The sequence below is a fragment of the Alexandromys fortis genome, unplaced genomic scaffold, assembly GCF_014885135.2.
Source record: "Alexandromys fortis isolate MF-2015 unplaced genomic scaffold, M_Fortis_MF-2015_v1.1 scaffold_142, whole genome shotgun sequence".
Lineage (NCBI taxonomy): Eukaryota > Metazoa > Chordata > Mammalia > Rodentia > Cricetidae > Alexandromys > Alexandromys fortis.
Window position 1 is genome coordinate 129971 of NW_026068057.1, and position 23690 is coordinate 153660.

General features: G+C 36.2%; 1 protein-coding gene across 1 annotated transcript in view; it reads left to right on the plus strand.

The window, feature by feature from the left end:
- The first annotated feature begins 18894 nt into the window (after positions 1–18894).
- Kcnt2 (potassium sodium-activated channel subfamily T member 2) overlaps positions 18895–23690 on the plus strand; it is a 351264-nt gene continuing 346468 nt past the window's right edge. Inside the window, exon 1 of the mRNA XM_050119976.1 lies at positions 18895–19489. Coding sequence (XP_049975933.1) covers positions 19395–19489 — 95 coding nt within the window. The 5' untranslated portion in view covers positions 18895–19394. The remainder of the gene's footprint in view (positions 19490–23690) is intronic.

The following is a 23690-nucleotide window of genomic DNA, read 5'->3' on the forward strand; positions in this document are numbered from 1 at the left end:
TATCCTTTAGGGTTCACCTTATTTCTTAGCTTCTCTAGGATCATGAACTATCACAGGAGTCCGTTTCCTAAATCCCAGTAACACAAACACGAAGAGCAACAATAAACAAATGGGACTTCTTGAAACTGAGAAGCTTCTGTAAAACAAAGAACACAGTCAATAAGACAAGAAGGCAGTCTACTGAATGGGAAAATATCATATGATATTATTTGCAAAGTAAATCGTTATTCATTTGTAGTCTGGAGCACTACTACAGAATAATCTGGAAATTTTGACATTCATTTTGTCCCCTAAAATCTACTGAGTAGTTTATTTTAGCTCTCAGCATCTGTTAAAGGTTTTTACTAATGAGGAAAATACATATGCTACCAATATAAACCATTACCAAGTCATAGCATATTTGAAAATACTGAGTCACAGACATTTTATTATTAAAAATGGCAGGTAGTTAGTGTATACCATAAATTAATAAAACATTGAGGAGCTAATTCAGTCATGGGTCACTTAATATATTTTCCTTATTTATTACATTTCTTTGTTTGCATGTGTGTGTGTGGTGGTCTTGTTCATGTGTGTGGGGGGTGTGTGGGGGATGAAGGGCCATGTGTGGGTGTATGTGTGTCTGTGTGTGCTATATATCCAGTATGCTTCTGATTCTCAATATATTGTCAGGAGTCACTAAGACACATGTTAGATAAATTACATTAGGTACTGTAATATCTTCATAAACCTCTAGATGATCACCCTTCAAATCACTGACCTGTCATGTGTAGATATATTTTAATTTGAGAAGCACATATGGGGTTTTGTCTTTTTTTTTCCCTTTTCAGGGTTACTGAAATAAGAAATGATTCTTTTCTTATAGACAGGCATGCTTAGAATACAGGACAGATTTTGTGCTATTACTATCGATTGTATTTTTAGTTTAACACAAGAACCAGAGAATAAAACTCAGTAAATGAAGAAAAGGTGTCGCTTGGTTCTTCTAGCACAAGTGGAACTCCAGTTTGCTTTTGCTCCAGATTCTGATTTATCTCTTCTTCTTGGTTGTCTTGATGGCTGTATTCTTGGCTATTCTTTTTCCCCACACACACTGTAAGACTCCAGTGATTTTATTTTTCCTCACTTTCAACAGCCACCTGAAAACAGATACTTCTCAGTTTTATAACTCTGCATAAGTATTTGCTACTGGTGTATATGACTGACATATTCAAATCACGTAGAATTCTTTGTTTGATACTTTGTAGAAGTCTTAAAGGGAAACCATTCCCTCATTCCTGTTTTTAATCCAAGAATAAATATCCTCCACCTATGTAGCCAGTTCAGAAGGCATAGAACATATCGTTGATTCTTTGTATACATTAAATTACACAATTTCTCAATTCCGGTAAATTCCTCTGCCTCAATTTACTGAATAACTACTTTCTACCTAAATCATATAATCACCATTGTTTTTGAAAATTGATGTATTTTACCTGAAATATAGCAGAACTCTCATACAGTCGCCTGTGTCCATTGCTGCTCACCCTATCCATTAGCTGGCTTCACTGCTACCAAGTGATTTTTTAAAGGTATATGATGACTTTGTCACTTACTTTAATGGGATACATGGTCCCTTTTTGGGAAACTTAAAGGTCCAGCCTCTAAGGATTCCTCTCATGGTTTAAAAGAAAGATTCTAAATTAATGAAAGGAACTAAAATCTGAGGGTTAAGAAGTCTACTCACCACATGTTCTTTCCATCCATGTCTCTTTATTGTTTGCTCTTCTGTGTACTTTATTCTAATTCTTCTGTCCCAACTGTCCATAGTTTCTTAGCTCTAACTCTTTGTCTCAGTTCTAATTTTAATTCCAATTCTCTGCTATGGTATATTCTTTTCTTTTCTTCTTTTTCACTTTCCTATCTCTGCTAATTTCTGGGATGCTTTTGATTCTGTTTAGACTTCTATCAACTCTGTTTGTTCTTACCCAGCCATAAAGAGTCACAGAACCTTGCAGGCAAAGGTAACCAGGCAACCTATGTAAACAGACAGGGGGAAGTTTATGGCCCTTGATCCATTAGTAATTTTGTCAAATGTTAGCAAGCTCTTAAGCTTGATGCTTATCAGCGGCACTAGTGGAGGTTTGTCTTCCTCTGGGCTGTGGGTTCAATGATGAATTATTTTTCCTAAGAGTAAGACACAAGCAGTAAATCTCCTAAACTAAAGTCATCAGTAAGCTGAGGTGAAGATGAGGTGAGGATCTTTTAATGCAAGGTTAGTTTTAGGTTCTCACTTTTCTAATCTAATTGAGGTAAAACCAAGACATTCTTATTTTTTCCATCTATATGAGCAACTATGAATTATCAGCTTTAGGCTTGTAGTAATTCTATGTCCTTGGATATCTGGGATATTCTTGCCTAGGCCCTAAATGATGACCAAATGCCTGTCAAGAAAGATAATTGCAGGAAATCATATCTGTATGTTTACATAAGAGAGAGGAGCAAAGAGCTGGTATTGGGCAGCAGGTTTATTGAGTGTGTTACTGTCTTCACACATAGCTCAAATAGTCTTGATCTGTGGGAGGTAAATCCCAAATTTTAACAGAAGGGGAGACAACTATAGCAAAAACTCTACAGCATATAAAAAAGTCATTTTATTCACAAGATAATAACTCCAGTATGTCCTGAATCTTAGTTTAACCTGAATCTTGGTTTAAACCCTTGACCCTCATGAGTTGCTTTGTGAAATGAGAGTGGTCGAATTACTTCCTGATTCTTTGGTTCTTGCAGTCCCTCAGATGTGATACTTAATGAAAGATGTTTTATAGCTGGCCACTGCCTGCCCTTTTCTGGCCCTTATTTTCTGCCACCTCCCTAGATAAACACACATCTCTACTCAAACTGGTATTCACCATATCTTCTTTTCAATTTAATTTAATTCTATATATTTGTGTATTGCAATATATGTGCAGGTACACTGGTTGATACACTGTCCCTATGCAATATTTCCTTTAGACAGGGTTTTTCTTTAAACCTGGAGGCTAGAAAAGCTGTAAGCAGGCCCCTAAATTCCTGCTGACACCGTACCTGTCCCCACAAGCTTATAAACATGCATGGCTTTTTCTAAAAAATTTTATTTTGTTATTCTTTTTTTAAATTCTTCTCTCATACATTATACACCACCACCTCCCCTCTTCCTCCAGATCTACTCCTCCTCCACTTTCCTTCACAAAAAGAAAACAGACCTTCCAGGATATCAACTGAACAGGTCATAACAAGTTATGATAAGGTTAGGCTCACACTCCCATGTCAGTGTTGGATGAGGCAACCCAGTAGGAGGAAAAGGTTCCCAAGAACACACAAAAATGTCAGAGACAGCCCCCCACTCCCACTGTTTGGAGTCCCACAGGAACATACATATACACAACCATAACATACAAGCAGAGTATCTAGCTAAGATCTATCTAGCTTCTTTGATTGTCATTATAGTCTCTGTGATCCCATATGAACCCTGTTTAGTTGATTCTGTGGGCTGTGTTCTCCTGGTGTTCTTGACACCTTTGTCTCCTACAATATTTCCTCCCCCTCTTCTGCGAGGTTTCCCTTGGCTTTGCCTAATGTTTGGCTGTGGATCTCTGCATCTGCTCCCATCAGTTTCTTGATGATGCCGCTCTAATTACAATTAGGCAAAATACCAATCTAGGGTATAGCAGAATATCATTAGTAAAATAATTATTATAAAAATTAGTAAAATAATTATTATAAAAATAATTAGTATTAAGTTGGGAGAAGGGAGGTCGTCTTCTTGAATTACTTCCAGATGTCATGGTGGTGATGTTCTTTCTATGGGATCTTGTAAAATTAAAATGATCGTTAAGTTTTAAGATATTATTGTCTGGTATAGTTGCACATAGTCTCTGAGCAGTCAATGGGGTTTTTTGGAAGTTCTTATTTGAAGTCCTGGCCAGAACATTGTAAGAAGGTGCACCATTTCAGTCAACCAAGTTGGAATCATTTTGAGCAGCTTGTACCCAAAACTTATCTCAAAGTAGTTATCAGCATCATGACATCATAACAGTCAGGTGCAATCCTTGTTGTAGGGCCCCAACTTCTTCCTAGAAATTTCAAAGATTACTTCGAGAAGATTTATTTTTCATTGTGGAAAACTTAATAATTGTTCATATAGACATATATTCAATAAAAGGCATGACAGAACCAAATATCATTTATGGGGAAATGTAAAATCTTTCCTAAATTTCTTCTTTTTTCTGTCCCATATAAAATGGCTCCTGATGTGAAACAGAAACTTTAAATTTTTTTTAACTGTATGCTTGTATTTAGAGAAGGAAAGCCATTGTCCAACTACAAAGCCAGCTTTGATTTTTAATTGATTTTTGATTTTTAAGTGAGTTATGCTCTTATTATACTGATATATATAATACACTTTTCAGTAATGTGTGTGTATGTGTGTGTGTAGGAAATGAAATTTTACCCTGTACAGTATACAGTACCATAAGTCAGATTTATCTTTGCTTGGTGATTTTTTCTGGAGAGCTATCTTTTCTTCTTTAGACATCTGAGTATCCAAAGTTCCTTGAGCTTCTGAAGATGAGTATTTTCCTGCAAAGATAAGAACAGAATCCAGCCCCAATCTTTATGAGGTTTCCTTACCACCTGATTAGCACTTCTGTGGATGAGCTGACATTTCTCTGTCTCGACAGGTTTCTCTTTTTCAAACTTAATGATTTTTACTGATTCAGTCTTTTCTGAGCTCAAGGCAGTTGCTCATTGAAAACCTGAGTAACTGTCAATGGTGTGGTGTACATATTCTAATTTTCCAAATTCTGTAAAGTGAAATAGATCCACCTGCCACATTTCATTGCTTTGAGTACCCCTTGGGCTACTCTCTGCAGGTAGTGGTGTGGCTATAGAAAGAACAAGTGTGTGTCATCTTCTTATAAACTCATTAGCTTGTTACCATGTAATAGAAAACTCTTTCTTTAAATCTTTGCTATTATTATTATGAAATTCTGATGTCTTCAGCATATTTCCAGTGAATAATTGATCAATTTTTAGCATTACCTTGTGCTAGAGCACCTGGCAGACCCATATTGGATCAGATGTGCATTATGTATGTGGTACAAAGCCTATTCCTGATTATATCTTGAACCTTAATGAATAATGAAGCCAATTCTCTATAATCTGGTATAAATCCAGTGATCTCAATATGCAAAACAACTCTTTCTACATATTGAGAATCAGTAACTTTATTGAGAGATTCTTTAAAAATACCTTAATACCATGAAAATAACATACAATTCTGTGTTTTGGACAGAATTACAACGGCTTTGTTCCATTTTACTAAAATCTTCTGATTTGTAACCTGCTTTTCCTGATTTATTTGCATCAGTATAGAATGCATTCACCCCAGTTATTAGTGTGTCACATAGAATGTAGGGAAGAATCCAAGTAACCCTCTTTATAAAGTTAATTGTATCACTTTTGAGATGACTGCTATTAATAACTCCTAAAATATTAGCACAAGTTCTTTGCCAGGATTCATTGTCATCCCATAACTTTTTAATTTTAGCAGTAGTAAAAGGCTCTATAATCTCGGCTGGGTCTATTACTGGTAGTTGACAAAGTCTCAACTTTCCTTTTATAATTAATTCAGAGAATTTTTTCACATAAGTTTTTAATTTTTTACTTTAAGTGGTAAAAAGAACCTTTCTAAGATAATATCTTTTCTCTGCATTAAAATTCATAAAAAACATGATGACTATGATGCAATTATAAGTTTGTTCCACCTGATCCACATGTGCCTCCTGTAATTTCTCATCAACCATAGTAAATTCTTTCCCATCTTCAGATTATAATTTCCTGGGATTATTTAAGTAAATCACCATCTAAGTATTTGTTTAAATGGAATATTAGATCAGGTGTTATTGCAACAGTGGGTCATAACTGGAAATGTCTCCTAACAATGTTTGAAAATCATTAAGAGTTCACAATCGGTCTCTTCTAATTTGTGCCTTTTGTGTTCTAATTTTCTGTTAACCTATTTTATAATGTAGGTACTTGACAGAACCTCCTCTTTGTATTTTTCAGGAGCAATTTATAATCCCAGTTTAGGCAAAACTTTCTTTACTTCTTCAAACATTCTTTCTAAAGTATCTATGTTTGAATCAAATAGCTAAATGTCATGCTTGTAATGATAAATTATAGACTTAGGAAATTGCTTATGCGTTATTTCCAATGGCTGACTTACAAAGTATTAGCAGAGTGTGGCTATTTAGCATTTCCTATTGGAGGTTGGTCCACTGATATCTCTTAGTAGCCTGATAATTATTATAAGTAGACACTGTAAAGGCAAATTCTTCTCTGTCTTTTTTTTTAAGGCATAGTGAAGAAACAATCTTTTAAATTAATACCTATTAGAAGCCATCCTTTAGGTAGTAGAGAAGTCAAAGAAAGTCCAGATTGTAGAGATAGGTTGAATTACCTTGTTGATAGCTCTTAGATCTGTTACCATTCTTCATTTTTCAGATTTATTTTTAACAACAAATGCAGGAGAATTCCAAGGGCTGGTTGATTTTTCAATACGGTGAGAATCTAGTTGCTTCTGTACCAACTGTTCTAATGCCTTCAGTTTCTCTTCTTTTAAAGATCAGTGTTTAATCCATACTGGTTCCTCTGTTTACCATTTTAAAGGCAGGGTCATTGGTACCCCTGAAGATTTGCTAATTGTTTTGCGTTTTTGTACAGCCTGAAATGGCTGGTGACCTTTTTTATAGAATCTTATAAATCTTTCCCAGAAACACGAGCTTCTGGGATTGCAGTAATGTTAATCTAGGTATTCCATTGCTGTGGCAGGTCATGGCCCCATAAATTCACTGTAATGTTAGCCACATATGGCCTCAGCTTCCTCTCTGTTCTTCTTGCCCTTTACATTCAACCCATCTCATGTATTGTTTCACATGGGATAAGGTTCTAGTTCCTAGGAACTGAATATCTGCCTCTTGAAGATGCCAGTTTATATGCCAAGATTCTCGAGTAATGATACTCAAATCTGCACCCATGTCCAGTAATCCCTCAATTACAATATTATTAATAAGCACTCTTAGCTTTGGTTTTTCATCATGTATGGAAGTCTGCCAAAATATATGTTTCCTATTTTCTGTTGGAGTTTCTGATTCATCCTCCATGTTTATTTCATCATCCAGGACAGCATTTTTTTTTTTACAGCAGGCACTGAATATTTTTAATTGCAATTGAAAAATATTTAATTTAATGAGACCTGACCTCCATAGTGACTGGGAATGACTGGATCACATTTAACTTGAGGGCCTGTTAAGAGGCCCCCCAAGGAATTTCCCAATGATATTGGGCTGCTTTTTTTGCCTTTTGGTGATCTATATTCATTGGTTCAATATCAGCCTTTGCCATATTTGCTACGTAATCCAGAATATTGAGACCTGCTCCTTTTTCCTTTTCAAAAGGAGACATTATTCCTAAGAATACCTTGTCTACAATCCCTTTTATGATGTCCTGTTCTACTGTAATTAAAATGTTTGGAATTTTGATGTCTTCTCATACCTTTGGAATTTGTTTCTACTACCCAAGCCTCAGTATTATCATCAAATGTCTCAACATTTATTGTATACAGGATCCATTCATCTATTGGTGCTTATCCAACTTTTAAATATTGAAGTATTTTTTTGTATTCTAAGTTGTAATTTTCAAAAGCCAGAGATTCAATAAGTACTCATTTAGCTTCTGAGTCTGCCACTCCTATTTGTACAGTTTTAATTAATCTTTTGGAAAAGTCACTAAATGGTTCATTTTGGCCTTGTTTAACACTAGCTTATCGTTCAATTCTTTTACCTAGTTCTTGAATCATGTTCCAAACATTTAAGGCTCTTGTATGACATAGGGACAAGTTGTGTTCATCATAAAGACCTTGAACATGTGGATCAGCATAAGAGCCCTTGCCAAGAATTTGATCTTGGGAAGTCTCAAATTCTTTTGTTCTTCTCTGTTGTTCTAAAATTTTTACCTATTCTCAATAATAGCATTTCCACAGTAGCTGTGTGTGTCCTCATTTTAATGACCACTGAAACTAATCAAAGCCATTCATATGGGGTAGCCTTATAGCTTGAAGTCCATGTTTTCACCATTTCCCTAACAAATGGTTAATGTAAGCCATGAGATCATTCTTACACATAGGTTTACATTTGCATTCTCTGAATACAATGGGTATTTAGTACTGGATGATTTGTCAGAGGTAAGTATGTGGTAAGTAGCTAAAACTCTTGGTAAGTCATCTCTAATTCTGACACATACTAGCAATGATAAATTCTGTCTTTGTACCTCTACCACTATTCATTAGTTCCAATAATTTCTTCAATCATTTCAAATCTTTTTTTTTTTATCACTGTATTTTGTAAAGACTGAATTACTTGACCTGTGAATATTTTCAATAATTTCATTGGCTCACATATTCTCTGGTTGTCATTTTGGACACATGATTCCAAGGTATAAAATTTTTACATTAGTGATAGCTTCTCATACTTTGATATTATCTGGATGGTGTGCAGAGTACCTTCCTGGAGAGATACTTTATGTGCTAACTTATCATAACTTTTAACAGATTATGCCTGTCAAATTCAAGAGTGTAAATTCTTTCTGATAATTTTTAGCACCCTTTGACATGTATTGAATTTTGTCTTTATAATTAATGTTATCCCTTTTAATGGTATTAGTTTTTTTTGGCTAACTCTTGATTTTTGATGTCAACTAGATGTCCATTATTAGTCTGTAAAGACTGTATCATTTCTAAAAGTGCCTCATTCTTGGCTCCACTATCAAACCATGATGTTGGAAGTCACAAAATAATCCCATACCAGTTCAGAATTAGGAATAATAAAGGGTTATTTATTTAAGGGAAACTTACAGATCACTGTCCTAGATAACAGTCTTCTGCATGAACAGGAACAGAGAGTCTAGCCACCAGATGTGACAGAGAAGCAAGAGAGAGAGAGAGAGAGAGAGAGAGAGAGAGAGAGAGAGAGAGAGAGAGAGAGATGCTTTTCAGTTGCATTTACAGTATGAGAGACAATACCCAATTGGGCTGGTATCTTAAATGCTATTGGCTGAAGGAGTGGAATGTGTTCCCATAGCACCTCTTCCCTCTGTTTAAATAAGAGTTCCAAAACAAATACAAAGCTATGTACACTAGGAATAGATATCAAGTATAATTAGAATTATAACCAGCTTAATAATATTAAGCAAGAAACATATGCTAAGTTTTTAATAAGCATTTTATACTAAGGAGTTTATGTCTTGTATAGGAAATGGCTTGGCTAGATCATAAGAGTACAGTAACTATGACTATCTAATCTTCAACGTTATGGAAGGCCTACAAAGGGAGATGATATTAGTTGAGTAGGCAGGAATTACAATCAAGTAGCTTCCAAAGTGAGCAATATAAGTTGGAGACAATTAACTTTCTGAGCAAATACCCAAAGTCTCATTTGCAGCATTGAAACAACCAACTTTGGCTAAGGACTAGCATAACTGACAGACCATTTTCAGAGGCAGGAAATTTTTCAGAACTGTCTTACTCTGTCTTGTCAAGATTTGACAACCTTTTTCCTTGTGTTCTTCTTATCTGTTTCTGGATACCATGCACTTTGTCAGTGGTTGAGGTATGGGCAGTTCATTGCCCAAAGGCCAATTGGGCCAAGAAGAAAATAAACTCCTAGTGGAATGTCTTTGGTGCTCAATATTCTCTCAGGGATAGATTGGTACTGTCAGGAATGGTCATGTCTCACATCAACAGAACCCCAAGTTATTTAAATGCCAGATTTTTGAAGTTGTTAAAGATTACCTATCTAGAAAGAATACAATCTCTATATATCTAAAGAACGTAAAGATCTGACTCTATGTACTACAAACATGAACATCTATTGACCTATAATATATAATACCTGTATAACATAAAGACTTCATGTCAGAATATTATATAGTCTGTAAATAAATGTGCAACAAATGACAATAACCTCAAAATATAAACAGTGAATAAGTATCTTGATCAGAGGTAAGAGTAATATATAGTGCAATATGAAAATATATTCTAAAAGTTGTATCAATATACAAGATGTCCTAACCAGTGGTAGAAACAATATATACAATCTGAAAGAATAACATTGCATAGGTGTACAAATAATGTAAACAAAAATAGCAAATGTAATTTGAACTTGTATCAATATACAAAACTATACAATGTAAGTTATACATAAATAATAGCTCACAAGTATTCACTCTATTTCCCATTATTATTATTCCCCTTCTTTTTTTAGAACAAACATAGTTTTCACCCCTACTCTCTATCTAGTACAAGTAATAGTCACCAACCCCTAAGTGGTATTCCCAACTCTAAGGACAAACTTTTTGTGGATAGGCAATGCTGTCCTCTAGAAATGCTTCCCACTGTCATGGGGGTGAGGGTCTGTTAATGAGATCCTCCAAAATAAAGGGATGGTTAAGTTTCAAAATTACTGTCTAGTATAGTTGCAAACGATTTCTGAGCAGTTGATAGGGTTTTCCCCAAAGCCCTATTTGGAGTTCTGGCTAGAACAGCATGAGATGGTGCACCATTTCAGTAGCTGGTACCCCAACCCAGTCTTATAGTGTGCTATCAGCATCACAAAGTCATGTCAACCAGGTGAAATTGTTGTTGTGGTGTCCCATCTTCTTCCTGCAAACTTCAAAGATTACTGCAGGAAAAGGATCTGTAGGAAATTCTATTGTTCATCATGGAAAACTCAAACATCATTAATAGAGATGTGCATTCAATAAAAACATATATAAACAAAACAGACATGGAGAAAGTAATTTTTTTCCTAAAGTCTTCCTTCTGTCCCATACAGATGGCTTCCAATATAAGACAAAAACTCTGAATGCACCTTTTAACAAGAAATTTAGATTTAGAGAAGTCTAACTCCAATACCAGCTGAATATATATATATATATGTGTGTGTGTATATATACGTATATATATACATATATGTGTGTGTGTGTGTAAATGTTTGTGTATCCAGTACCTAACCTCATAATCCATATTCTGTTTTCTAGATGATCTTCAGTGGATAGTTATTTTTTCTTCTGTCAGTATTCAAACATCCAGGGTCTCTTGAATATTTGATGATGTGTGTTTTTCTGTAAAGATAAGAGCAGAACACCGCCCCAACCCTGTAACATGTGGGCCTGCTTGTTGGGGTTTCTGTCCTGCCCAGTTTCTGTCCTCCCTTTCACCTTTACTTAAATCTGTTTTGTAACCTGTATTCCCTGATTTATTTGCTTGGAAAATTTTTTATTTGCTTGGAAAATTTTTTTCCATGACTTTACTCTGAGGTAATGTTTAATTTTGATGTTGGACTATGTTTCTTATGGGCAGCAAAAGGATGAATCCTGTTGTTGTATCCACTGTTAGTCTGTGTCTTTTTTATAAACTAGGAAATTGAGTCTATTGATATCGAATGATATTAATGATCAATAACTGTTATTTTCTTCTCCTTTTGTTGTTGTTGGTAGTGTGTGCATGTTTGTTTTTATTGCTGTGTGATTATTTATTTCCTGTATTTTCATGAGTGCAGTTCACATCTTTGAGTTGGAGTTTTCCTTTTAGTGCCTTCTATAGAGCTGGATTTGTGTTCACATTTTTCTTACCTTGAATTTATCATGTAATATATTGTTTTCCCCACTTATGGTGATTGAAAGTTTTGCTGGATATATTGGTTTTGGACACAGACCACAGTCATCTGTCCAGGCCGTTCTGGCTATTAGAGTCTCCATCGAGAAGTCAGGTGTATTTTTAATAGTTCTGTCTCTACCTTTGTATGTTATTTGCTCTTTTTCTCTTCTAGAGTTTAATGTTCTTTATTTGTCTTGTATATTTAGATTTTTGATTACGATATGGTAAATGGACTTTCTTTTCTGGTTGAATCTATTTGGTGTTCTCTAAATTTCTTGTACCTTTATAGGCACTCTCTTTTTTAGGTTAGGACTATTTTCTTCTCTAAATTTGCTAAAAATATTTTTTCAACATTTAATCTGAAACCCTTCTCCTTCTTCTACTCTTACTGTTTTTAGGCTTGGTCTTTTCATAATGTCCAAGATTTTCTGTATATTTTCGGTCAGGAATATTTTAGATTTAGTGTTTTCTTTGGCTGATGTATTTGTTTCTTCTATTGTATCTTCAAAACCTCATATTTTCTCTTCCATCTGTTATTTTTTGTTGGTACTGTGTAGATGGAGCGGCGGGCTGCTTCCCCACTGCCTGGTAGGGCTCCCGGCCACCGGCTAATTTTACCCAAAATAATTACATAGAAACTGTATTATTTTAAATACTGTCTGGCCCGTTATCTCTAGCCTCTTACAGGCTAACTATCACATCTTGATTAACCCATTTCTAATAATCTGTGTAGCACCACGAGGTGGTGGCTTACTGGGAAAGATCTTAATGTGTGTCCATCTTGGAGAGGAGTGGTTTCTTTATTAACCAATGAAAGTAACACATAGACAGATTCCCCTCCTCCAGCAGTAATGCTTGCATCTGTCGTTCCCACCCCAGAATTTCCCAAGTTTGTGTTTTCTTTATTGTTTCTATTTCCATTTTCAGTTCTTGAACACTTTTATTCATTTCTTTTAACTACTGCTTTTTTCTTGGTTTTCAAAAAGAGATTTATTCATTTAACCTTTAATGATCTCTATTATTTTCATAAAGTTGGTTTAAATGCTGTTTTCTTGTGCTTCATCTGTGTTGGAATATTCAGGGCTTTATGTAGTAAAATAACTGGGCTCTATTGGTAACATATTGCCTTGGCAGTTGTTTATTGTGTTCTTACACTGGTGTGTAGGTATCTGGTTTTGGTGTGATTATAGGCACACCTTTAATCCTTCATTTCTGTTTCCTCTTTGGTTTTCAGACTGTAGAGAATTGTGATTGAGTAGTGAGGTCTCCACCTGAGTTGTGGACTGAACTTCTGGTAGCCAAGGTGTCCTCTGATCAAGCAGGGACTTTCCACTGGGGGAATAAGGTTCTGGCAGGTGATATAGCCTGTTTTAACCAGGATTTTTCCACAGAAGTTTGGGGCCTGTATATGGTAATGGGGAGTGATGGGGCCACATGTAGGTAGGTTGGAGAGTTATTGAGTGGGCACAGTCTGGGGTAGGTGGTTTGTCTTGAGTTGTGGTGGCTGGTGTGTCATCTGCTTGAGCAGGGGGCCTCTGCTGGTATGGGAGGACTGGATAAGTAGGGGATGAGTGGGTGTGGTTAAGGTGGGTGGGCATTGAGAGAATAGGGATTGTTCTTAGATGAGTGACCTACTTGGAGTTCTGCTTGCTGGTGTGGCCTATAGTGGAGCAGGGCCTTCTCCTGGACTTGTGTGCTAATGAGGGTTGGGGAGGTAGTTGGTGTTAAGAGAGGTAGACACTGAGGGAGTGGGGGCAGTCAGTGGGTGGTAGGCTTACCTGTTATTCTGTTACCTGGTATGGCTTCTGGTATAGCAAGGAACTTCCCCGCTGGAGTTTGTGGGTCTGCATATTCAGTCAAACTGAGATACTTGTGCTTATGCTTTAAGTATTCTTATCTGTTCAGCCTTCTATCTAGCCCTTCACCAGGACCTCCTTCTAGCTGTTACTTGTACTCTAGGACATGCCACCGCTACTGTCTGTCTATACAAAACCACTCATTTTTTTATTCAGCAGTATAAATATCAGCTTCTTCATCAGAAGATCTTCCCTCTTAGTTTTCCAAATTTAGAATCAGGTGTTCTTGTATGGTCAGCAGCTCATGGTACTCACTGCTGAGACCCCTCACACTCCACTACCACTCCTGCATAGCCAGTTCCCCACTGTTACTACTTCCAATCCCTTACCCATTGGATTATGATAAATTCAAGTCAAAGTAACAGCTTACACTCATACTGTTATGTTAGACAGCTTAAAGCTATTATCTGCATGAGTGGCATCTCTTTGCCTACATATTAAGGTCCATGAAGTACGCAGCCTAATATATACAATGTTTTTGTTTTCTCCTTAAATTTTATTTTTCAGTAGTCTATTAGGACAAAATAGACATAATCAATAACAGTTTGTAGATTTTGACCGTTAATTATGTATCTATGTATACACACACACACACACAGACACACACTTACACATACATATGTATATACACAAATACTTTTAAGTTTTTGATAAAATTATCCATCTTATTCTCTGGCTGCAGTTATGTTAATTTTGAACAAGATATGAATAAATTATTAATTGTTGATAAAACCATTCTTTTCTTATGTAAATTAATATTTTCTTGTGATAAACATATGTATAATCAATATATTGGGAAGGGAAAATTTTTGAAGATAACATTTGTTAGTCAAATACAAAGAAAATGAAAAATGTCTTCAAATGTGTTTTCTAGAAAATATAATTAAAATTTCAAAAGCTAAGGAATTATTAACATTTATTTGATGCTCTTTATTAGTATAATTGTTTTGTTGTAAGGAAACCCACTTGTTCATGCTGCTGCCCAGTTCACAGCCACCTTGCTAGCTTAGCTTTGAAATAACCACACAGAAATTATATTAATTAAATCACTGCTTGCCCCATTAGCTCTAGCCTCTTATTGGCCAACTCTCCAAACTTTATTTAACCCATTTCTAGTAATCTGTGTATTGCCAGATGGCAGTGTCTTACCAGGTAAAATTCCCAATGTCTGTCTCCAGTGGATCTATGGCATCTCTCTGACTCTGCTTTCTTCCTCCCAGAATTCAGTTCTGTCTTTTCCGCCTACCTAAGCTCTGCCCTATCAGCAGGCCAGGACAGTTTCTTTATTCATTAACCAATAAAAGAAACACATAGTCATCAGAAGGACTTCCTACACCATTTTCCCTTTTCTGTTTAAATAAAATGGAAGGCTTCAACTTTAACATAGCAAAACTACATATAATAGAACAGATATCAAGCAAGAACTACAGTTACAATATTTATTTCTACTTTAGCTTTTATTATAACTAAGGAAAACTATAACCTATATTACTTATGTAAATTGGAAATGCATTGTAAGCAACTTCCAAAATTCTAAAATTGACAGAGGCATTTTGCTGCCTGGACAGTCACTCAAAGTTCTTTTGTACCATGGGGTATCCATCTTTAACCTACAGGCCAGTAGTATCCAGCAGACTTTTCCATGAAACAGTAAATTTCAAAGACAGTTTAGTCATTTTTTCTGTATCCTGTAGAATGTCTTGCAGACTTTTTCATGAAGCAGGAACCCTGAAGGATCATCACACTTTTAGGCAAGACCAGCAGTCATTTCTCTGTGGGTTCTGCATGTCCATTTATGTAGTTCAGGCAAGAGCAGTTTCTTGCCCAAGTGACTAATCAACTCCATAAGAAGCTTCTTTGATGCCCATCTTCCTCTTGAAGTAGCTTGGTGCTACCAGGAGCAGATGGGTCTCATTGTGATGAAAAGTCCTAAGTTCTTAAAACATTTTAAATGCTGTATTCTGAAGGTCTCTGAAAGATTTGAGGAATACCTAACTAACTGAAATATATTTCTATATTTTTAGAAAACCTAACTATCATGACTACAATCTTGACTATTAAAGATGATGCTCTATTAACCTATATTTGTTAATTATACATTACATTTTTAAATGAGCTACACAATCACAATACCTTAATCAAGATTAGAAATACATATAACAAAATTTACCTTAAATTTGAATCAATAAACAAGATCTATAACAAAGCAAATTATTAATCTCTACAACATATCTCCCTTTAAATGTAAAAGAGCATTTATAAACAATATATGGAAATATGGGCATAGTTTTGTTTATGTTTAGAAAATTTTTGGTGAGGTATGCTTGTGACAAGGTTCCTCTGTTGCTTAAAAATTGTGTGTGACTAATCTTCTCTAGTGTTTTTATGTGATCGATCTCTTTTCTTGTGGTGTCTGTGTGTGTGTGTGTGTGTGTGTGTGTGTGTGTTAATTTTGAAGGACACTGCAAGCCCCAATGTACAGAAGTTAAGTGGAGATGGGGTTTGATTAATGTAAGGAAGAAATGACATTTGTAGGAAAATGATATGAATTACCCAATGTTAGCTCTTGTGTAAACTGAAGAGTATCATCTGGGGAACCTATCAAAACTGAACAAAACAAAAAATAAACTTTACATCAAATAACTCCTTAGATTCCTTAAATACTGGAGACTTGAATGTAAGATGTGTATGTACAGAGACACAGAGAGAGTCAGAGGTAGATAGGTAGATAGATGATAGATAGATAGATAGATAGATAGATAGATAGATAGATAGATAGATAAATAGATACCAATAATAGGTGTAGATATCTGACAAAGATTAACAAAAATATCTGATAAAGGATTAACATATAGATAGATAGATGATAGATAGATAAATAGATCGACGATAGATAGATAGATAGATAGATAGATAGATAGATAATAGCTAGATAGATGATAGATAGATAATAGCTAGATAGATGATAGATAGATAGATAATAGCTAGCTAGCTAGCTAGCTAGATAGATAGATAGATAGATACCAATAATAGGTGTAGATATCTGATAAGGATTAACAAAGATATCTGATAAAGGATTAACATAGATAGATAGATAGATAGATAGATAGATAGATAGATAGATAGATAGATAGCTCTTCTTCTATTCATCCATACTAGGAAATGTATAGGAAATCTGACAACACTAGCTAGGATCACATAGTTTAGGAATTTAATGTGAAGCACCAAGTTTCAATTTATTTCCCGAAATTGAATCTCATGCCATAGTAGATTAAAACCTTTTCCATATACACAGAAAAAGAAGACTAGATGAGATAAAAATCCTAGAATCACACAGTGAAGAGAAACTGAAGTCAGCCTGGAAACCATGTTGTAGCAGCAGGGAATACCTTGACATGAGAAGAAACAAAGGAATAAAAGTGTAAAGCAGGTGCGAGAACTAGAAGCCAACATTAATGGCAAAAGGAAAACTCTGCAACTAAAAGTGGAAAAAGGTAGAGCAAAAAGATCTCTCAATTATAAATATCTGAAGTTATTTGATACCCATGATTATTGAATTGCTCTTTCCTAAAGTTGGACAATTGGGAACTTTTTACTATTGTTATCAATGCTTTGTGGTACAGAGAAAGCCAGTGTTCCCTTCTCATAGTTGTGTCTAACTGTTTTGGCTGAGTACAGTAGGAAATAATGAGTAGTGTCTTTCAAGGCTAATTGTGTGTGACGTTAGGAGCCAATCAGATCTTTACTTATTCTTTTTAATAGAGTCATTCATTCTATGCTGCACTGTAATCTGATCACTCAGCTCTCAACTTAGATTTCCACAAAAAAGAAAATAAGAAGCTCAGCTCTATCTTAAAAGATCATTTACTCTGCATCTAGCAGGTGATAGTTATTTCATTTGTTTTTTTTAGTTAGCATCTCAATACATCTATGGGACGAGGTTTGACTATTTTGATGGCACTGAACAGAAAAAGGAGGAGAAAAGACCTTTAAAATACATAGACCATTACTAAAGATTATAATTAACACCACTAGCAAAATGAAGTTTGGTGGGTTTAAAGGAAGAACACAACACATTCACCAAACTTGGAAGAGTTGGGGAATCTAAAGCTAGGACAGAGGAAGGAGCAGGAAGGAGAAGGCACAAGAAAGCATGGCCGTGCCTCTTCAACTGTTTGTTGCTATTAATTCATTTGCTTTCACGACAATTTTGTTGATTTCTTTCTGCATTTTAGCTCTCTGTATGGCTTCTCTGCTGAATGATCTCCATTAAGAATTATTCAAAATGAATTAATTACTATATCTTTGATAAGTATACTTTACTTCCCCCCAAACTGAGAACAAATACAACAAGAAAAAAAAGTTTACCTGATCTTCATTTTGCTGTTTCTTATTTAAACTCTCACTTTAAGACTGCAGAAGCCTGGTTCATTTTAATGTGTATCTTGACCCTAGAAAGCATGTGTTTATTAAGTTGTTGTTTGGCTCCATTGTGGCCCTGTTTTTATGATGATCTTGTTGTAAGGGCCAGAGCAATGCCTGCCTTTGCTTTCCTGAGGTGCAGTGTGCTGTTTCTGCGTATATGAGCCTCAGGGATCTGTCCCTGAAGGAAAAACTAATGTGTGCAAGTAGAACCTAACATAGTAGGATAGTAGGGTTCAGAAAAGTCCAGGGAGCTGGTAAATCGCCAAATGGGAGTTCTGAGTTCTTTTCCTCCTGTGACCCTGTGAAAAGTCCGCCCCTACATTGGCACCTAGGAGACCACAAGCTCCCAGTGGCACTTACCAACAGCTACTCAGTCTTGCCCTGTCTGTTTCCGGGACGCTCTTTTAGTTTTCATTGAAATATTCGTCATAGCTGCTTCCTAAGGATGTCCCAGCAATTTTCCTCAGACCAGGGAAATACCTCCTTCTTCTTAGAATGTAAGAGAAAGGAGGGGGGTGGCGGGGAGAGAAAGGGTTTTCCTCGTGCTGAGAGCGGGGATTCCCTGTTCAGGAACAATCCATTTCCACTAAGTCCACTGAAGCTGAAGACGACCACAACAGGGATGCTGGTGACACTTGGGATCATTCCTTGGACCCCTCATCCTCTTCATGGAAGGGTCTGGAGCTCAGGATTAGGCTAATGAGCTCGCCCCCATTGGTTGTCCCCAAGGCACCCTCATGCCGTCACTGTGTTATGCTAATGAGGGGGAGGCTCATTGGCTGGGTCTCCAGCAACTGCTTGGAAAGACCTGTGCAGAGAGCAGGGAGAGCCAAGCCCAAAGCCTTCGCTCCCGCCTTCCCCGACAGGCTGCACCCAGAGCCAGTTCTCCCGCCGGGGATGCCCTGGTGGGAGGTTCTGGTCCCTGCCTTTCAGGAAAGTGCCTGGCCAGCACACGGAGCTCACGCCCACCACCTGCCCTCTTTCTAGGCACCGCGCGATTCTTCCTTTTATTTCTTTTTTTGTCTGCGAAGAAACTTTTGCATTCCCGCCTCCCTACCCCCTACCCCCGCCCCACGGTCCCACGGACCAGAGGCAGCACCGAACCTGGGGGCGGTTCCTTGGCAGCGCCGGTTCGAATCGCAGCCAGACTTTTGCTCCTGTGCTCGGTTTGCATCATCCCCATCACACCCTTGGGGAAGAGGAGCCAGCCCCCTTTTCAGCCACAGCTTCCGGCCAAGCGACCCCTCCTCCTCCTCCTCCTCCGGGTCCCCCCAGGCTCTTCTGCCACCTTCCTCAGAAAGGTACCCCTCTTCAGCACTCTCTGCTCCTCGCTGCCCTCCTCCATCCCTTGTTGGATGTTGCCCACCCCTTAAGGAAGAATGGTTGATTTGGAGAGCGAAGTACCCCCTCTGCCTCCCAGGTACAGATTTCGGGATTTGCTGCTAGGGGACCAAGGCTGGCAAAATGATGACAGGTGAGTGGCTTGGTGCAGGGTTTCAAGAATACTGCTTGGAAGGGGACAAGACTGGGGAGATGTAGGGAGGATGGAGGGAGAGAAAGGGAGAGGAATACTGAGGGAGTAAAGGGGACTCTACACCGCTCCATTTTGACTCTGTAGAGCAGTCGCTGTGGACAAGGAACTCTTTTCCTTCCCACTTTCTAATTCTTGCTAGGCGTTTGTTGCATTTATTAATTTTTTTTTTTTGGTCTATCCGTGCTTCCTTGGTTGTGTATGAGGCTGCAAGCAGAGGTACAATCACATCGAAATGGCAAGCAGTTTCAGTGTCAAATGTTTCTTGTTATTTTCCCTTGGTGTAGCTATGCCACCTCATAAATGCATCCAAGGGATTGAAAAACCACAGCAGAAATCTAAAATCGCTCTGCACCCACTTTCTTACTCCTTGTCAATGTTGTCTCGGCTAGATGCTAGCTTGTCACTGGGAATTTTTCTGCTGTTAAAATATTTGGAGTTCAGGTAGGCAATTGGTTTAAATACGTAACAGGTAGTTAGTGAAGCAAGAATGCTTGGAATAGAAAATAAACTTAGCAGTGGTTTTTGTAGCATGGTTAACATATTTTCACCTAAATAATCCATATCTCAAAATAATAACATAAATTTCAAGGCGGAAATATTTATTACTGCCAAAGCATTGCTTATGTGTTTTATCAATGACATTAAAGCTTTATGCAATTTGACTTAGAAGAGGCTCTGTCTAGGTCTTTTTAAATTTTTTTTTCTTAACACACTCTTATGTTTAATTGAGTTGTTTTCTAGAATTGAAATTTCATATACCACATGCCACATTTTCTTGTTTTAGTAATATATGTATAACTAAGCTCTCGATGACGCTTAAATGATTCCCCGAAGTTCAGTTTTGCATTAATGTTCGATTTGAATTAGATAAATGATCCATTATTGGTCTAATCTGAAGTATCTTCTGCATCTACTACTGGGCAATATGCCCTCTGCCTTTTCATCACCTTCTCAGTTCCCAGTACCAACTCACATTCCAATACGTTAGGGATTCTATCTTAGACTTTACAGGCATCTTTCTTGGTTTCACATTAGTAACTTAATGACGTATGCATGGATGCTTTGTGGAGATTTGTTTCCAGTGAATCTCTTCTTTTCAGACAGAAAAACCTTGCATCTTGCTTAGAAATTTAAAGGACAAGTTCTTGGGTTATTTGCTGTATATCTAAAAGAAGGTGTTAATTGGAATTAACTGGAGTCAATTGAATAATTAAATGGATGTTTAAATGAATTTACAGTGCTAACTGACATTTAGATAAACTATCTCGTCCTATAGAAACGACTTAGAAAATTCAGCATAGGGATTCTGGTGATGGGATTTACATTTCTTTCGGGACATGAGGCTCATTACTTCTCGAATAGAAATCTGTGTAGGAAATATGAGATAGATCGAATTCTTAGAGCACACACTGGCTACAGTGGCATAGTGTTATTTCTTTGTTTCAACTCTGTCCCAATTCTAAGGGGTCACCCTTACTTAGAATTTACTGATATAGAGTCTGGCCTAGCTGCACTTCCTATATGTATCGCCGTGTGTCACTTTAAAACCTTGGACATAGTCATTTCAAATCTGTGTCTGAAAAGTTTTTTTTTCCCAGCTTAACTTTACTTTAAAAATTTGCTTACACTTATCATTGACATGAAGTAATGACTACTGATAAACTGTTTTAGATGTTCAAAGAGTTTAGGAGATTTAACTGATTTTGAGGCCTTGTAAAAATATTAATATTAAATTGGGTTCATATTTGTTATTAACCTTTGAAGGCCAGATATAAGAATCAGAGAGAACAGATTTCAGTATTTTGCTTATACCCACTTAGGTGAATGATCTTGGATAAAAGTAATTTGGAGACCATGATTTTAGCAATCTTATGTTTATAGTGTAAATATGTAATTTTAAAATATCTCCCTCATAGAATAGTGATAAGAAAGACGCTCAAATGACACAGGACTAACATTTTACATTGAATTAGTGCTCATACTCGCCCTAAACAGTAGCCATTTATTGTAGCAACAAGGATACCAGGAGTCTGGAAGACTGAAGGAATGTCATGGATACTATCTAAGAATAAAGATAATTCAGCTGGACAATGATAGCACACACCTTTAATCCCAGCCCTTGGGAGGCAGAGACAAGCAGATCTCTGTGAGTATGTGGCCAGCTGAGTCTATAAGAGCTAATGACAGGACAGGTTCCAAGAAAAACCAAAATAAATAAATAAATAAGTAAAAAATAAAAATAAAAATAAAAATATAAAGATAAAGATAATTCAAGATAACTCAATTCAAGTTTCATGTGACACTAATTCCTCAAAACTCTAGAAGGAAACTTTGGTTTCTTCCATTTGAATTATACATTATAAATTCATGGCTCCTACTTTGGTTTGTTTTCTTTCTAAATGGTGGTTTTCTTACTTACAATTCGCAGTTGTACTTCTTTCTTTTCCTCCTCTTTCTTATTTTGGAAAACTAACCTCATATGGAGTAAGTAAGCCATGTCATTACCGTTTGAAAAGAGCACAGTTCCTCTTTGCAATTAAGTATTGGTAGAAAGTTTAGTATTCTCAGCTATAGATGTTGGTTCGGCTCCTAAGGTGTTGAGGAAGAAACACTTGATGAAGTAATTTGCAGACTGTCTCCACCAACAGATGGATTGAGGACTCTGTTCATAGCTTTTAGACTTCCTTCTAGGAATAACTCCCTGTAGATAAACTTAAGCCTATCCTGAACAATACACATATAGTAAGCAGATAATACTTGCAATATGCATGTAGAAGTATTACACATGTAATATTTATAGTATGTGAATGCATTATTTCATTGTCTTCTTATATAATCAACTCTCATTTACATCCCTTTCTGTAAAGAATATGAGCTAGTCTAGCAGTGTTCAGAATGGTTCATGCTATTAGTTCTGTGAGACTTTGAACTAAATTTGAGACTTGCTGGATGGGAACACAACTTTTGTTTTGAGGATGCCTGTTGTGCATATAATACACATTGATTTCTTTGAAATCCTGAGAATAACACAAAATTTATTCCAAATAATTTCTATAAATGATTTTTGGCCATCTCTCCATTCAGCTGGTATTTGAGTACTTGTTGTACCACTGGTTTCCTTATGTTAGGTCTGAGAGAAAACATACAGAGAAATATGAAACATTCCTTCTTGGTATGGAAGTAATTATTGAATAGCAGGTGAATTTTCTCAAGAATAATACTGACAGGAATGTTTATATTATGGCTATGTTCTAGAAATTTTATGTCTTAAAATGTCAAGAAAATTTTGTATCCTTTGGGGACAGTATATTCCACATTAATTTGGAAATAAAGCATATGCAGTCATCACACTAGAAAGGGACTCAGGTCTTCAATGCATCTTTGGAGTATTTTGTGATTTCATTTTTGTTTTATGAGTGAAACTCATACAGAAAGACTACATCTTATAGGCTTCACACAGAAGGTGCTCTGTAATAATTAGACAAATAGAAGTGTTGAGAGCCTGTATTTTATATTTAATGTTTCTGTCATTGTAAAACAGTAACAAAATTCAAGGTATCCTCATGCAGGTAAAACACTGGGAACTCTCAAGTTTTAAAGATTTTCAGCAAGTTAATACTGGTCTTTATCCTCTTTTGTTTTGAATTATTAAATTTTAAAGTTTAGAACACAGTGAACTTGATGTCAACACATTGTCACAGTTCCGATCACTGCTAATGGACATATCTCAATTGTAGTCATAAGCAGTAGGCCACTTATTTAATTAACCATCCTTGTTTTCAAATGTTAGGGCAGTTATTTCACCTACAGTAATTTTATGAATATCCTTTCTGATTTATAGGTGACATTTAAAATTTATGAAAGCAAATTCCTGGTGATTAGAACTAAAGAAGGATTTGAACAAAGAGTCCAAGTCATTCAATAAATAGTTTAAAAGATATCTATAAAATAGGCAAATAATTTGAATAGATGTTGAAGTATTTGAAATTTTTTAGGTATTAGACTACAAAGTATATTATTATATGTAGTAGAATTAGGAATGGATTTTACAATGCCATATGGAACATTTGTATAAGTCACCAATTTATCCCCACCAGGGAATGACATTATTTTAGAAAGTAGTTATTGATTATAAAATATA